The 16808-nt window shown below is 38.8% G+C and overlaps 1 protein-coding gene across 3 annotated transcripts in view; it reads right to left on the bottom strand.

The window, feature by feature from the left end:
• Nucleotides 1–16808, bottom strand: part of ARHGAP26 (Rho GTPase activating protein 26) — a 148982-nt gene that overhangs the window by 93810 nt on the left and 38364 nt on the right. For all 3 annotated transcript variants that reach the window (XM_053462087.1, XM_053462088.1, XM_053462090.1), the window contains exons 2-11: nucleotides 15852–15947; nucleotides 14544–14605; nucleotides 14090–14161; nucleotides 13342–13443; nucleotides 8275–8385; nucleotides 6258–6362; nucleotides 5526–5655; nucleotides 4992–5092; nucleotides 4293–4387; nucleotides 1230–1308 (exon numbers count right to left, since the gene is read on the bottom strand). In XM_053462087.1, the coding sequence (XP_053318062.1) occupies nucleotides 1230–1308; nucleotides 4293–4387; nucleotides 4992–5092; nucleotides 5526–5655; nucleotides 6258–6362; nucleotides 8275–8385; nucleotides 13342–13443; nucleotides 14090–14161; nucleotides 14544–14605; nucleotides 15852–15947 (953 nt within the window). The remainder of the gene's footprint in view (nucleotides 1–1229; nucleotides 1309–4292; nucleotides 4388–4991; nucleotides 5093–5525; nucleotides 5656–6257; nucleotides 6363–8274; nucleotides 8386–13341; nucleotides 13444–14089; nucleotides 14162–14543; nucleotides 14606–15851; nucleotides 15948–16808) is intronic.

Genomic DNA, 16808 nt, shown 5'->3' with positions numbered 1-16808 from the left:
GTACTCTGTGTGCTTTGGCACAGTGAAGAGTATAGAAAAAGGTTACATTACACAAATGTAAATAATCATGGTATTTAACAGAGTCCATAAAAGATAAACCAAGGTAAAACGAGAAGCAATACATTGCAGGAAGCATGATGGGCAGTAAAGGTGTCCAAAAGGAGGAGAACATGGTCAGATGCCATGGTGCAGCGATTATCGACCCCTTGGTCTTTATGGATCTGTCTAAGGATATTCCAGCAAATCCCGAGTTACTACTTAACCAGCCCAGTTTAATCTGTCACACCGGCAGGCAGTTCTGCTGACATAAGGAATCACACCGTAAGTACACATTCTTTAAATAACACTTACCGGAGGAGGTAACGACAGTCGTATAGCTGTCATTCTCCTTCGAGGTCTCATAATACTTCCCACCAATTGGCTGCTTGAAGCAACCAATCAGTGGCAGGAAAGTGCTGCCACTGAACGCCATGGGAGGGGCTTTCCACACAGAAGCACAAATCTCCTGCATGGCAACTAGTGGGGAGCAGGTAACATGTATTGGGTTCCTGCAAAATACCCCCAGGCGGATGTAAGGGAGACATCATGTCAGATATCATCTGCATTAAAAATGAATATCATGGCTTACGTGTCCCATTAATTTATTTCTACCCTTCAGTTACAGTAAACTTCCACTATGGTGCAATCTGACGGACTTATACTTTTAATAGCCGTACAGACCGCCACTTAGCTGGAATTATGCCATTTATACTTAAAAGGTAGTTTTAGCATGAGCCAGACAGTGGCAGTTACTGTTTCGTATACTGTACACAAACCATTAAAAATAATGGCTTGTCTGTAACCGAGAAACCAGAAAACATCTCTTGATTATTACCAGACTCTCTAAAGCAGAGTCATACATTAAGGTAACCAGGACGTAACTACAGGGCTCTGCTCCTAACCTCAGTCCTGCTCTACTACAGCCAAATCACTGTGTGTGCTGGGTTATTGAGTATCATGTACAGGGATCAGCAGAATCTCCCCCTGATCAGGATTTACCATAATAATATCCAGTGACAAAGGACACATTTGCCCTATTAAAATCAAAAGGCTACAAGGAAATGACATCATAGGAACTGTTAATGATTCAAGAACCTTTAGCAGTTACGTATCTTTCTGCAGTTAGCATAATCGCTGTTTGATCACATCTACAGACGCCGAAAAGACGGTTGTTTCAAATGTATACTTACAGGTTCCCGACCATCCATTGCTTCCATCCACAGACGCCTGTCCTCTTCAGAAAGAGCCTGCATTGTAATGACAGACGGCCTATGCAAAATGCGAGAAATAATAAATGTATGAACAAATAAAACAAAGATTGCCGACATCAAAACTTACATCAAAAATATATTGTACGAATCTGATGTATATGCAGGGGATGGTTAGCACCAGATTGTGACACCTGAGATCAAATGAACATCTTACGTTACTGATGTCCACTTGTCATTTGAGCCAAGAAAACATGTTTTGAAATTTATCTCCTGATTTTCCATTAGTGATGCGGAGCAGCCAGCTGGGGTTGTGGGAGGATGAGGACTCTGAATGCCAACATCTAGCACTGTGGACACAGTCCTTGTCATCTATTGGGATATCTATAGTACACTGTTCTGTGTGCCAGGGTAACCGGGTATAAGGATTATAAGCATGGAGTAACATGCACCAAGTTTATTGGTCCAGGACTATATAAAGATGTAGACACATGCTGGAGTATAACGAGTGTGAATGGCGGCAGCCGCCTGGGACACAGCAGAGAACCGGAACACGTGATAGAAGGCACTAGGTGCATCTTTGCACTGGGATACAGTTATGAGTGAGGGGCACTGATCAGGAACCCTGAATGTGCTGAACGCCGTTTAGTTAATTTAGACAGTAAATCTATACCAACACATGGAGATTTCTAATCAGAGGTTATCATCTAGAAACAATCAGGGGCTTTTCCATGGTCACCTTTATTTTAGTTGATCCACCCCAGAACCGTTATAAAGACATGCTTAGATTAGCAGACGTTTAGAATCATATTCTAGGTACTGCTATACAGGAACAAGACATAAAACAGTCACCATAACACGAACAAATCTCTGAAGAACCTAAATATTCAGTCTGTTGCTGCGGGTTACTCCAGAGTACTCAGAGAAGGATTTTTCTTTACCTCCAGGCAGCTTAATCTGGAATCATGAAGGACCGAGACACCATGCTCTGCACCAACATAGAAGGGGCTCCCTAATGTCATATTCGTACAATGCTGCCTAGTTTGGACATTGTTATGAAAGATATCCCTGACTCTAGATGTTTGATAGAGAATGGACCTCAAGGAAATCCTGTACACAACCCTGCACACAGAAATGCTAATAAATGTAACCATTGTTTATGCATACTGGATGCCGAAGCATTGAATATTCTCAAAACGACAAATGCATGCATCCTAATAAACAGCGATAGCATTTCTGCGCTTGGGATTCCACATATATTTCCCATGCATAGTGCAAAAGCATTATTTGCATTCTTATATCAATGTTCTCTAGCCACAAAAGAAAGCAATTCATCACACATTAGCTTTCGGGAGAAACATTACCATGCCTAGAGTTTTCTTTTTTTTAGCAAACTGACCGATACGACTTCCATGTTTATTTTCAAGTGATGTAATAATTAAATTATTTATTTAACGTAGTCCATTTGTTACCTAAAAAAAACAGTATTTCTCAACAAAGACTGAGGAAATGAAGAACAAATGAGTACTTTGGTCCTAATGCTTTCTCCACCATCACTGTACTCAGAACCAGCAGCTCTGACCCGTATTATTGGCATATGTTATAGAGAACTATTGCTGTACCCATCACATTGTTATTTTATTAAGTTAAATAACCCTGTTGTATTTCGAAGCACTGTATACTAGAATTACCGTTGCCATGTTGTATCATTGTCTTTCCTTTTTTTCCTAAGCATGTATCTAATCTCACTGCATGTATTAGAAGACTCATATGTGTTTTAGCTTCAGGCCCCCCCAAAAAAGCAAGAGCGCAGGCAAGAGTGGTTCCATTATTCCAATACTATCCATCGGACTGTTCAATAATTCTTTGTACCGTACGAAGATCCTTTTCGGTCACTAGCACCACCTAGAGGTCACAAATGGTACTGACGTGCGATTCGAACACAAAGAATAATAATAACTGTTATTTTATAGAACAGTTTATGCGGTGCTTTACACAGTATGGGGTACAACAAACATAAATTGTAACACAAAACTGGTACAGAAGGTAAAGATTGCCCAGCTCAGGCAATTCATAGGAAAACTGTGAAAAGTCACGTTTCCATAAAAATCTATTTCTCTATTTAGAGCTCGTGCGCGGCAGGATGTAATTCTTCCTGTTGCTACAGTTAGAAGGTGTGTTAAGTTTCTCATCACTGCGTAGTAAGTTGTTATTAGGGACAGCAGGGAAAACCATGTATTGTTACAACAGCCCATCGAGTCTGCCTATTATTCCTGATGTAGAGATTCAGTCCTTGTTTTTCAGGATAGCTTCATAGACATCCCATGCATGGTTATATTCCCTCACGGTGTTAGCCTATATCACACCTGCTGGGAGGCTGTTCCACTTATCCACCTATCCCCTCACTCACATGAAAAAAAAACTAGGGTGCTGTGCCAAAATATTACGGTTTCTTCTTGATGGCTTCTCAATGATGCACGCCTAGAAGCCAGATTTGCTGGAGTTTGTTCAAATAGCTGGTAAAAGATTGACATTCTCCTGCGCTATCCTCCTGGGGAACAGTAAATTTTGGCCGAAAAAGACTACACTTTTTAGTATGTTTATTGTTTTTGAACAAGCATGAAATTAAGGTTTTAGCTTTTTACTTTTTTTTTTGACAGCCATTGCTCCCGGGTTCTTTGTATTATTCTATAATTGCTCTGAGTATTAAAATCTCCCTTTTCGTTCTCACAGCTGGATTATCTCAATTACTGAAGCCACACTTAGCGCTAATAAGTTTGCAGAGCAAATGCCATTTCCCACGTGTCATATACAGCAAGATCAAAATAAACCAAGCGGGTTCATTTGTTCCTCCATCAAATAATTTAACAGATTAAACGGGAGCATTAAATGTTGAGACGCATGTTCATTTATGTATTACGGTCATTTCTTCATTCTACTAAATACGAAGAGCGTAGAGTGTTCGGTCAGATCATTATCAATCCGTGGCTTCAGTTTGGGAAGGGATCCTCCGAAGGAGCACCAGGTTCTATATATCTTACTCACCGATCAACACCTTCTACATCGAAGCAAAATCTCTTCTCAATAGAGTCCGTTTTCCTGCGTATACAGGATTTCAAACAAAAAACCTCTTCCTCCCCCTAAAAAGAAAAGAAACATACTTTAGAATAAATAGTACAGCATAATTTATTAGAAATTAGATTAGGAAAGCATTAGCTGGATTCTGCCCTTTCATACAAAGCTTCTTGGTACGCAATATAACCATGTAAAACTAGATAGGACTAGTCAGACATGGGGTACTTTGACGCAGTGGCGTATATGGCCATATAGCGCAACGGAATCTCCAATGTTTATTTCAATTCTAAAATACTTTTTGGTCATTATCATTCTAGCATTATTTGTTTTTGCTTCAATTGACCAGCTGCACACAACTTAATAAATCCACTAATTTATATTTATATTTATATATATATATATATATATATATATATATATATATATATATATATATATATATATATATATATCAAATTGTTATGAAACCTACTACTTGTTGTGTCCTGTCCACCCATTGTACAGATCTATGGAATTTGAAGGTGCTATATAAAACAATAATATATATATATTTATTTTTTAAAGATGGCCTCTATGCTGTGAGTTCAGATCCCGACTTATACAACTACTGATATTCAATTATGTTCTATAGACTTAAAGTCTATATAGAGAGCTTCACAGACAACGTACTGCTTTTCCGCCAGACTTCTGGTCAAATGGTATCATAGTAAATTGCCGTGTGTCCCGATGGTAAGTGCAGTAATGTTTAACCCATGATGTTCCAAAGTGCCCTACAACCAAAAAAAATGTAAGCAGTTAGGAATATAGATGTTGTTGATTGTATGCTAAGGAAAGAAAAAATATATATTTACAGTTAACATTTAGCCTTTATATGAAACCGTAGTTTATTCTTTTTTTATTATTTGGCAAACAGGACTGACTTACCACTTGGCTACCATATAAGATTTTGTCATCTGAAAAATGGTTTAGCCGATAAAACGAAGTGCGTGTAGAAATCGCTAGTTATTGTGTTTTTCCAAATGGACCCAGTTCAAGATGGAACCGGTTTTCTTGAACTCACCCAGATGCAACACCACCATAGGAAGTTCTGTAATTTTTCATTATTTTATCTAAGTGGCCAGCTATAATTCATTTTTTTTTTTTTATTTAAACATTAAATTTAATGGCACTAATGCTATTAAACTCACACAACACGGTACCTACGTTTCTCCTGGACGTATAGATACCCCTCCATGGTATAAGGGCTAAGCGTCTGGTGCTCATGGGGATTCTCTTTCATTTTCTTCATCAAAGACTCTACCTCAGAACGCGTGCCTTCAAACCGGTCCCGCGTCTAACAACGGAACAGCAATCACAGTTAAAATGTACAAAAAAAAAATATTACAAACGGATTACAAAATCCAGCCATGGGGAAACCATGACCAGGCTTGAATATTACAATGATGTGAAATATAATACCATATTGCTGTTCCTGGCCAGATTACTGAACTAAAATACAACATAAACCCATCTCCCTGAGAGAAATCCAGAGACGGGTTAAGCCTTCACCTCTAGCGACATTATCGAAAGCCACATCAGAACGCTCAATGAGTGGGATCCATACTCGTCAGCAGTCATCCACTCACAGGGGAGAAATAACTATGATGATGCAGATTTGGAGAAAAGGAAGCTAAGATAGCTGCTCCCAAGATATATTCACCATGTGAGTTTCACATACACATCTTTCTTCTTATTATTTTTATTATTTAGTGTGCTCAGCTACAATGTATAACCCTCAGGACAGTTCCCAGGCAATACTTAATATTGTTATAAAGGGTATGTAGCTTGACAAAAAGAAAAGCTAGTTAGAAAAGTTAACTAAATGTCCACAAAGGAATTATTAGAGTCGCTGGTTGGATAACGAACAGACCCATATCGAGCAGTCTTTTCACTTACATTTTGAATGCTTATGGTAAGCTGTGTCTTGAAGTCGCTGAAGTCTTTAGCCAGTTCATAACCATGATGGTAAAACGTAAAGAGCCCCTGCAAGAAGGCGAGAAGCTAAAAATAAAAAGGGAGACAAGAAGAATTCAATGAATATTAATATGGTAAAGTCAGCAGTAGACAAAGATCAACAATTACACCTTATAGCAGAAACTAATTTACTAAACCCCCCAATTATATGTTGGAGACAACCAGAAGTCAACTCAGGACTGGATAGGGCCTACAAGATAGGGGTCAGGATGTTTTTTTTTTGTAAGGATGCCCTAAAACCAACATTTACTGGAATAAAATGTTTTCTTTGATAGATGACATATCTGTATTTAGTCACGTATTTAATCAAAGTATTTTTTTTTTTTTATTACCCAACATCAGATGCCTGTTTTCGTTAGGCACTTGCAGCTGTCCCTCATAAAATATATTTTAAAGAAAGAATCATACAGCCCATCCAACCCCAAGGGGCAAACATAGCACCCGAGCTGCCCCCATCACAGAGAAGTATGATGTGAGGAGCTTTGATTGGTGGCCACTACCAAGGATCCATTCTAAAACAGGTACCCGGATAGTAGGACAGAAGTTGACAGCTCTCATCCTAGCAATCAAGACAAAAAGATACTAAAACCTCCCGATGACAAAGTCTTTTTGGTTTTGCTATCAGGTTCCTCTTCTGGTACATACGGATTATTTTAGTTTTAGTGCTGCAAATGTCCTTTAATTTGAAATTAAAATGTGGATTACCAAAGAGAACATAAATATGCTATGTTACCTGACCAACCATCATTTAAAAGTGGTATATATGAGCAATTACATAAGAAACATTGTGATGAGAAGAAGGCTATAGAATGCTGAATTACTTAAATCATGCCAATTATTGACATCACTACTTATTCTGCAAAATGATGGTATTATAATGTAAAGTACATTTCAGGTCCATGGCGAGGTCAATGCATTAAGATGCAGAGATGTGCAAAGACTAGAAAGCATGACATTATAGCTCCATGGACCGTTAATGTCATTAGTAATGCAATATATCACTGGATACAGATTGTTTTTACATATTAACATCCCGAAACCTGCAATCGATCACATGCTTTTCTGGTTTTGACCTTTGATTAGGTCTACTAATGTCTGCAACCAGGACAGAAAGGAATTAAAGGACTCTTCTTTTGGGCTATTCACTAAAAAAATAGGGAAAAAAAAAAAAAAAGCTGGCAAGCTTCTCTTGGAAGGACGATTGTGATGGTGAAGCATAACGACATGTTAACGCACCAAGAACCCACCATACAATGTTTATCCGTTATGCAAGGCCGGTTCTGCCCGTGTTGCAGAGGTCACTGAGGACAGACCTTCATAAAGCATTGCGATATCGAAGATGTCCAGGTTTGCAAATTACACTGTAGTGCACTACATTAAACTCACAGGATGTCCAAGATTGCCTCTATAAATAATTGCTGAAGACCTCATCTTGAACATGCAGTAAAAATTAATTTTAGGCAAACATTGGCTGGAAATGCATCCGATAAGAACAGGAGGGTTAGATATCTTTGTTTATTTAGAGGAAATAAATCCAGCTTTTCCAAACCATAAAGGATCATAAGAATGGTACACAAATATTGCAAGATCAATGTAACCCAATTACACCGACTATACAGAGACCAGCTGAACCATGCCCATCTAGCAGAGGATATGAACATGTACAGCCATTTAGATTACTAATAATGAGCACAAGGAAAAGCTTAGGACGGAGAACGTGTATCACTGGCAGAAAAATAAAGACAGCTGTGTTAATTCAGCCCAAAATGTGGTGCAAACCTATTGCTTATATTCATGGCAAACAAACAGACAATAATAATAAAAAAATGTTCTTCCACCCTTAAATTGGAGCTACTTCTATATTTTCCCTTGTTCTGTTAAATATCTGCAACATAGCTATTATTGAGGGGCTCAGAGAACTGCATTGAGGAAAACTTACCGGTTCAACAAACTCAAACATCTTCCGTTCCTGGACTTCATGGACCTTCAAGACATATTCCAGGGACACCTCATAGAAATGCTGCCTCATCTGGTCCACTTGGCTATCCGCCTGAAATAGGAGACAAAGTTTGATGAAGGTCTTAAACAGGAGAATGGAAGAATGCGGACACAGACCTCTAGAGCACAGAGGTCTGTGCACATAGCACAGGGTATTTAAAAGGCAGTCTATAGCCCGTTTGCACCTGCTATGTAAATGTTCCTTCAGCTACAGCATACAGAAGCAGGTCTCTGCTTACTCATCTCTCCCCACTAGGTGGCAGCACTAACATTTAAAAAAAGACATGGTAAGCAAGAAATAGGCAAAGTAAAACAATTAGGATATTCTAATTTATTTCATTTTTGCCAGTGCTCCATGTTATACAAGACAAATGAAACCTGAACCTTAAAAGTATGTTAATTACTTATTTCATCCTTTGGGTTTCATATTCAATTAATTTTCTTTATAAACCCACAAAGTTCTTACATGGCGTCAGTATGAAAATTGATGTACAGGACGTCTATATCATATAGTTGTCCAGATGTACAAAGGAGAAACACTGCAATGTGTCTTAATTAGCAAAATAGATTAACCCCCCTGAACTACAGGATACATCATGTTCATGGAAGGAATTCATGCACGCAGAGATCTGCTGTGCACTGGAACATAACTCCAGCCAAAAAGAATGCAGACGACGTGCCAATAACTTAATAGGGGATTAGATCTACTGCTCTTTAAACGTGGCCTGTGCCATGATGCGCTCCCAGGGAAGTGAACAGCTGGAATTTACCCTGAACCAGCCTGCATACAGCGACTGCCAAGTGCACTGCACAACTCCACATTCATTCCCGGGTTATGGGAAGACTCGGTGCACAGCCTTCTGCACAGGGCAGCTGTCCAAGGTCAAGCTATAGAAAACACAGGCGAGGTGTCTGGGAATGCACATGGCTTGTATCTTGAACTGTCCAAATATAATGTGATTTTACACTCATTTGTGACGGCCATTCTACACAAAATAAGTATACACATGCACAGGCAGGGGTTTACTCACTAAACAGGGAGTCTACAGGATGTAAAGTCCAGCTCCCTGACTTGGTGATGCATTATAAAACATCAACTCCATCGAGCTTCCCCTGCAGGAAAAGCTGAGCCGACCCTGCATGATGTATAGCCAACGAGATCTCTCCACACTAGCTATACATTAAGCAGGGCAACATAGGTGTCCAGCTTTCGCAAGAGAAGGGAGTTCGAGGTCATATTCAGTCTTACTGGAAAGTTACTGTTTAATTGAATAAAGAACGTTAAAAAAAAAAAAAAAAAATTGTTCTGCAATATCGGTTCAGCAACCAGCACTTAGTTCAACTGGAATTGTGCTGCTACTTACATAGTCTAATATCAGGCATGTCCAGGTAAGATTCATTAGAACTACGGTCATGTATCTAGGCAATAGAAATGGCCATCTTGGACTGGTCATGTGATGTACCTGTTACCGTTCATCTTAGTTGAATAAATATCGGTTGTCATTTAGTAGAACGTCTTCAGAGCTTTTTCACAGACCGCAGGACTCTGGTTACATTAATCTTAGTATAAGCCTGTGATCATGAAACCATGCACCCAGTGTGTGGTCTCAGGGGCCTAACGCAGGGGCTTCACTGGCCTAACGCAGGGGCTTCACTGGCCTAACGCAGAGGTTTCAGGGAGGAATACTGGAGTTTCTACAAAATGCAATTCTACAAGTTGTACGGAATCTATATCACGTAATCTGTAATTCAATCTTTGCTATACAATAAGGTGTGATATTTTATTGTATAGCACAGTTCAAATTAAAATCAAAATATTCTATGAAGCCAAGAAAGTTGAAGCAACATTTGCAGAATGTTCATCCTGAACAGAAGGACAAAAGATTTTTTTGTACATCATGGGAACGCTCTCAAAAAGATGAAGCTGGATTCAACAGGGGTATTCCAAGAACACACAGAAATTGGGGAAACTCCAATCAAATCTTGCGCAGTTAAAATGGTGGGAACTGTTTGGGGAAACGGATTGGGGGGAAAACTTGCAACAATCAAAAGGAGAATCTGCAACATGGCCATTGACATCAAGGACCAAGTTGTGCAGGATATCAAGTCTTATCTTCAATTCAGCTTGATACATTGACAGATGTGACATTGTGTTCCCGGTTGCTGTTCACTCAGGTTCATTTGAAGAGGCGTTTCTCTTTTGTTCTCGTAAAACAACTACCAAGGACTCAGATTTTTTGGAAAATGTTTCTTTTGAATCAGAAGATCTTTTGTGGGATAATGTCCGTGGCTGCTGTACGGATGGGTGTTGAAGACAAAAGCTTATGTTATTGATTACACATTAGTGTGAAAAAGGGAGCTGTAAAAAGGGAAGATATTTTTGTTAACCTTTGTGAATTTTTGTTGAGGAGCTCTCAATACTTTTCAAGCAGTTATATATTGTTTTATATAGCACCATCAAACTCTGTAGCGCTGTATAATGGGTAGACAGGACATAAGTAGTATGTAACATAATCTGATTTACAGAGACAACAGGTGAGGAGGGCCCTGCTCAAAGGAGCTTACAATCTATTGCCATGGATGCAGGTCATCATTTGCTTCTTTTGCGTGGCTTTCCAGAGAAAATATAACTGAGCGAGCATCTGAGCTTAGAGATGGGCTAAATTATTTTTTTGAAGTTCAGGGTTGAATGGTGAGGAATTGATCATGTGCTTTGCCAATTCGGGTGACATTTTGGAGTAAGTGAATAAACTAAATCTTCAGATGCAAGGAAGAAATACATCACGGAATTTCATTGATTTCTTGAAAGCTTTCATGAGCAAACCGGAAAATTGGAAGAAAAGATCAAGATAAAAAAAGCCAGTATTTCCTGAACTGAGTGATGAAGAGTTGGATTAAGTGCAGAATCCATTGGCAGTTGAAAAAGTTCCTGATGATTGTCAAGATGAATTTCTGCAGCCGAAGACCGATTGATTTCTCATGGAACATATCTTTTGCTCCCGAATTACAGAATTTTGTTCCCTTGATGTGCGATTTCTACACAAAAGAGAAGAGAACGCGCTATCCATGCATTGCTTCCATTTGTGGTGAAGTATCTTTGTTTGTGAGTATCTTTTCAACTCTGTTGCAAGTGAAAACAAAGCAACAAAGTAGATTGGAGGTTGAAAATGATGATAGGCACATGCAGCTCCTTGGAGCAAGAATGACTGCAGCGAATGTCCTCAATATTAAAATAAAGGCTTCTCCAGAGTAAAGACGGTCAAAGAGAAGCAGCAGTAGTAGTAGCAGGGAACTGGGCAGGTTTTGTCACTAATATTTACTTATCAATAAAATTATTTTTATTATTTTACCAACTTTAACAAAGTAGAGGTTTGGGCGGTAGAGTAAATGGGAAACTGTATTAAACTACTCAGGAACAGGTTTGAGAGACAACTGAGAGACCCTGGCCTGGTTTTGTCAGCAATATTTATCAATGAAGATGAAGAATATATGTTAAAATAGAAGGTTAACCGAAACTATTTTGTGTTGTTCACAAATTAGAAGTTTAGCCAGCAGAGTAAATTCTACTCAGGAACAGGACAGTATTTAATAAACAACTAAAACACACTGTGTGCAGACACAGTCAAAAGCCTAAATCTGTCACAAATCTTTTTTTGTGTCTTACCCTGTAAGTGGCATGAATACATTTATATAAATTAAATACACTATACTAGTACACCACAGCCTTGCTTCAACGTCATTAAAAATGGCCAAAACTGCCAAGTTTCTCCAGCAAGAATGGATGTTGGGTGGGGAGAAAAATCTCATTTAACTATACATCATACAGGGTCAGCCAAGCTCTTCCTGCAAAAGAAGCGCACTTATCTGAAAACCGTGTTTTAGTAATAATTTGAATAAGACTGTTCATCCATTTAGTACAAAAGTATGTTTCTTTCTTAAGCTACCACAAAAAGCCCTCAAAATTCTGCAGCTTTTTCTCTACATGTTCAGTTGATCGGCTATAAAAACATAAAAGGTCATTTAAAAAAGTAAAAGAAGAATGAAAGTGCTTAATCATTGTGGAACGGCTACTGCTGTGGAAATCCATTAAATGTTTTACCATCTGTGCGAGCTCCAAAGTGAGTCACATCTTTATCTGCCTATCTATTTAAACCTTTATAGTCAGATACAAAGTGCAGGCCAGACAGCCAAAGCAGACGGCCTTCATTATGTTACATGCTATGATTCACTTAGGCCGGCTAATAACCGGGAAAGAAATATCTAAAGCCAGCACCTCATGGAGTTACCCCGAAAAGGCAAAAAAAATGTAAAAAAAATAAAATAAAGGGTAAACTTAGGAGTAGTTGGTCCTTCATGGACAAAGATGGGGGGGGGCTTTCATAAACATCTTTGTTTTAGTGATCTAACGAATCGGAAACATATGCTTCTTTTAAACAGATCTAGTCATTATCTGTATAATATTTAAGTAAGAGAAGTGTAAAGGGGCAGTGGCATCACCCGTGGTTCCACCAACGAACTCTGCTACGAACGGCGCGTGTCATTAACGTAAAGGCCCGCTACAAGACAGAATGCGTGGGTGCACGGAGATGGGAAAGGCTCGTGCACTCTACAAGCATTGTAAAAGGAGCAGAAAACTACCCAACATATTATTTTAAGGGAAACCTAATTCAGCGGAAGAGGAATGCGCCCTTTTGTTTTACCGATGCAAAGATATGCATTGTTTATACAAAACAGGGCTGTCTAGCTATTGGTTTGTATGACGTGTCTAATAAAACTGCCATCCGACAGAGCCAGTAGAGCACATAAGATTATCCAAGAAGCTGAAAGGTCCGACAATAACAAATGTGCGCAGAAAAGTACAGGGGCCACCACATGATCTGCCAATCACAAACAGACCAAGAAATGTCCAAGTCCTCTTCGGTACCCGTTCATCACAGTCGTGCTCAGGCAGGTACAGCGTCCCTGTGCGGTCTCCCATTTAGAAACGGTGCCACCGCATAAACCTCACCTCCTGCAAGTGAACTTCTTTCTTCTTGGATGAAAGGTTCGTGTGTTTTTCCAGCACACTGCAGTACTTTTCAGTTTCCTTGTCATATTTCTTTTTCACCTCCTACCAAAAAAAAAAGAAATTGAAAGGTCAACCAATTTCATAACAGTTAGGAAACGGAATCCGATATTAAGAGAGCAAACCGATGGACTGGGTAACAGATAGAAGACCTTATTAGCAAGAGATCATTTCCATTAACATTGTGAACGGAGTCTGAATTGTGAATTCCCACAGTTATATGAAAATGTAAGCATGCGTGAAGCTCTGAGAACCACCACCACATGAGCCAGGCAAAACGTGCCACACACAGACATGTTCTCACTACCAAAACATGATCTCTCAACCAACCTTCCTCCCTCTTCCTTTAATCCAGCTGGGCCTCTCACCAACCAACCTATTCAACTCATTATTCTTGTATAGTGATAATAATTGGCAACCATCATTAGACCGTGTTGCTGTATACAATTTACAATATGAGCATTTGCCCCATGAAATCTGTGATTCAGCATGAATTCTGGATGCCTGGGGTACAAGTCAGACAGAGGAGCTATACCATAAAAAAAGTTTTTTTTTATAGTTTTGTCTCAGATTGCTTAAAAATTGCGGCAAAATATTTGTTTTCAAAATAGACATACTGTACATTTGATACATGCAAATATGTAGCTGATGTTCAATTAAGGAAAATAAATGAACACCACGTGCTGCTTACCTTAGCTGCACCAATCTGCTCCTTACGGAACCTCTCAAGTGGAGTTATAAGAACTTCTCCAGCATTCTCAATCTGACAAAAAAAATATAAAAACACACATCTGTTCAGATTATCTACAATTCTAAAATCTTATGGTCTAAAAGGATGTTTCTATACTATCCAGCCATGATATGATTCAGGTCTCTATGTAGACCAAGATCTTGCAAACATTTGGGCAAATTGGGTATCAGAGTGTGGGTTAATCTCATTACCTACAAAAATTCATATTACAATTATAATTTGTCTTTGTAATGTCTTTACATAAAATAAAAAAACAAAAAACACACAGCTTGGCAAATCATTTCTACCTTGCGTAACCACTGAGCATCTACAGCATTCTCTCATGACAGGGGTAAACATTGCTTGCTCTGCATAATGTTTTGCAGGCAATAGCTTTATCTCTGGGACCACTTACCATCCGCATTCTCTCGTCTTCAAGATTCCCCAATACAGCAGCAAATTCCTGCAGGGATCTCGCTGAAACAGCAATGGAAGGAAATCAGAACAATGCATTGAAGTGGAAAGGGATGTCTGCATACAGCAGTCATATTGATAACTTCCTCCTTGTGTCGGCACTCGCGCTCCTCTGATTGATTGCCTCAAGGTATAAGGCATTAACCAAGCCTTCACGATCCTGATGTCATATTGGTTTTAAACAGTGAAACACTCAAATGCCGCAATACTGCGGCAAATAGCAATGGCCCTTTTTAATCATTTCTCATTGTTCACGGTGCGAGGTCTGGTATTGGTTTAAAACCACTTCGAAATTCAGCATCCATAAACAATCATGAATTAACATAGTGAAGATCTGAAACAGTGTAAGTAAACACGAAACTATAGAATAAAAAAAAAAATCATCACATACTTTTAAACGTGTGTACAAGTCCGTACAATGGGCTGGATTCAATGCAGGACACTATTAAATCAATTATTGTAATAAGTCCTTACAATAAAATAAAATACTCTTTTTTTACATAATTTATTTTCTTTTGCAATCTATGAAAGGACCGCTATTAAATTACATGTGATAAGACGCATCTCTGGCAATGAATCCCACTTATTGTAAGTAGTCATCCCATTGGATTGAGACTGGGAACCTAACAAACACAACATGTTGACCTACGGAACATTTTGTTATGCATGTCGTGGCACTTAATTTTATGTTCGTTGTAATTTGGATCCATTTATTTTTATGTTAGGGAGTGCTAATCTCCTGCTTCGAAATGTTATTGGCAACCAATCGCTATTGATCATTTTACATTGAAAAAAAAAATAAAAGTTTATGCCATATTTCATTTCATGTATACAAATAAATGCCACTAAGTAATCTAAAATTATACACAGATTAAAATACCAATTTAAATTAATTGATTCCGGTATTTTGGTGTCAAAAGACAGGCCTGTATTGAGTTAAAATTTTGCCCGGAATTAATATCTGCAAGTAAGAAAAACATCCATTTAGGACTTGCGGAAATCAGGCCAAAGCAGTAGTTACGACGTTGGAAACATCAACATGTGTCCAGAATACTGGCACAAATCAAGAGGTTTCTGGATAATGTAATGCTGGATTAAGATGGCACTGTCACTAAGCCAGGAATCTGTAAAAAGCTAAATATTTTTTTTAGCTGAATGGAAGTTCAAAATGGAATAGTAATGCTGCCTAGACAAGCGTTTCCTTAGGGAGACCTTGGACAGCGACAGGTAAGAGACCTCTTTTTCTTACCAATGCAGATTTCATCATCTGTTTCTGCATCACCAATGCACTGGAATTTGAATTCGTTCAGCGATCCAGCAAATTTCCTTTTAGCGGATGACAAATCTAGAGAAGAAGAAACAGATTCAGGCATGTGGGCGAAAGGAAACCGATCAATTATCACATTCAACTGGTGCCACTGCTGCTCAGTTTTCAACCCCCTTAAACCCTCCTTTGCATACATGAACTATTAAAGTATTAAAAATTAGCCCAAAACACAAAAGTCTATTATTAAAGGTGAACTGGCAATTCCGAGCTGGTTTGCAGTGGAAAAAAAATCAGTTAATTAGAAGCTAAGAAGTACATTTACCAAATCATGAATCAAACAAGATCAAGTGCTTCTACAAGTTGTTCAAGGACACTCAACCCCTCCATCCCACCCAGAGCAACTCATGGAGTTCTTACAAGACTCCTCAAGATTAAATGATGTAAAAGGGCCAAATGAAACGTATATCTTGCCATAAGAACTCCGAACATAGTCTATTTAATCCTAAAATGTTCTCAATGGACTGGACCTCCTTATTTTACACAATTTTGGAAGAAGCACCACTTTAAATATACAGCGCGCTTTCTCAAGGAAGTGCTCTCGGCTATATATAGCATAGGAGCAGATGTTGCAGTTAAAGAGCTCAGGGCCTCCAACAGGAAGTCACAATGTTTTGGAAACACAAACAATTCTGTTCAAAAAAAGAGGGCTTTTCATGTATTTTTCTTCTTAAAGGGTCAGTAACCCTTACAGTATCAAGGGAGTGAGCTAAGACATTGCTTCCTCTTCTAGCACTGGCTGCGTTACTTAGGGTTCACTGCAGGCCGGGAAACTGAGAGGACTATAACAAGGCCATCATTGTGGGAAACACTAGCCTAACACTATATCTTTCAAGAGATGAACATTCAATAGATGCGTAACGTACAGAAGGGTTCAACTTC

This window comes from Spea bombifrons, chromosome 4 (assembly GCF_027358695.1).
Source record: "Spea bombifrons isolate aSpeBom1 chromosome 4, aSpeBom1.2.pri, whole genome shotgun sequence".
NCBI lineage: Eukaryota > Metazoa > Chordata > Amphibia > Anura > Pelobatidae > Spea > Spea bombifrons.
The sequence above is the reverse complement of the archived record's forward strand: the minus strand, read 5'-3'. Positions and strand labels throughout refer to the sequence as shown.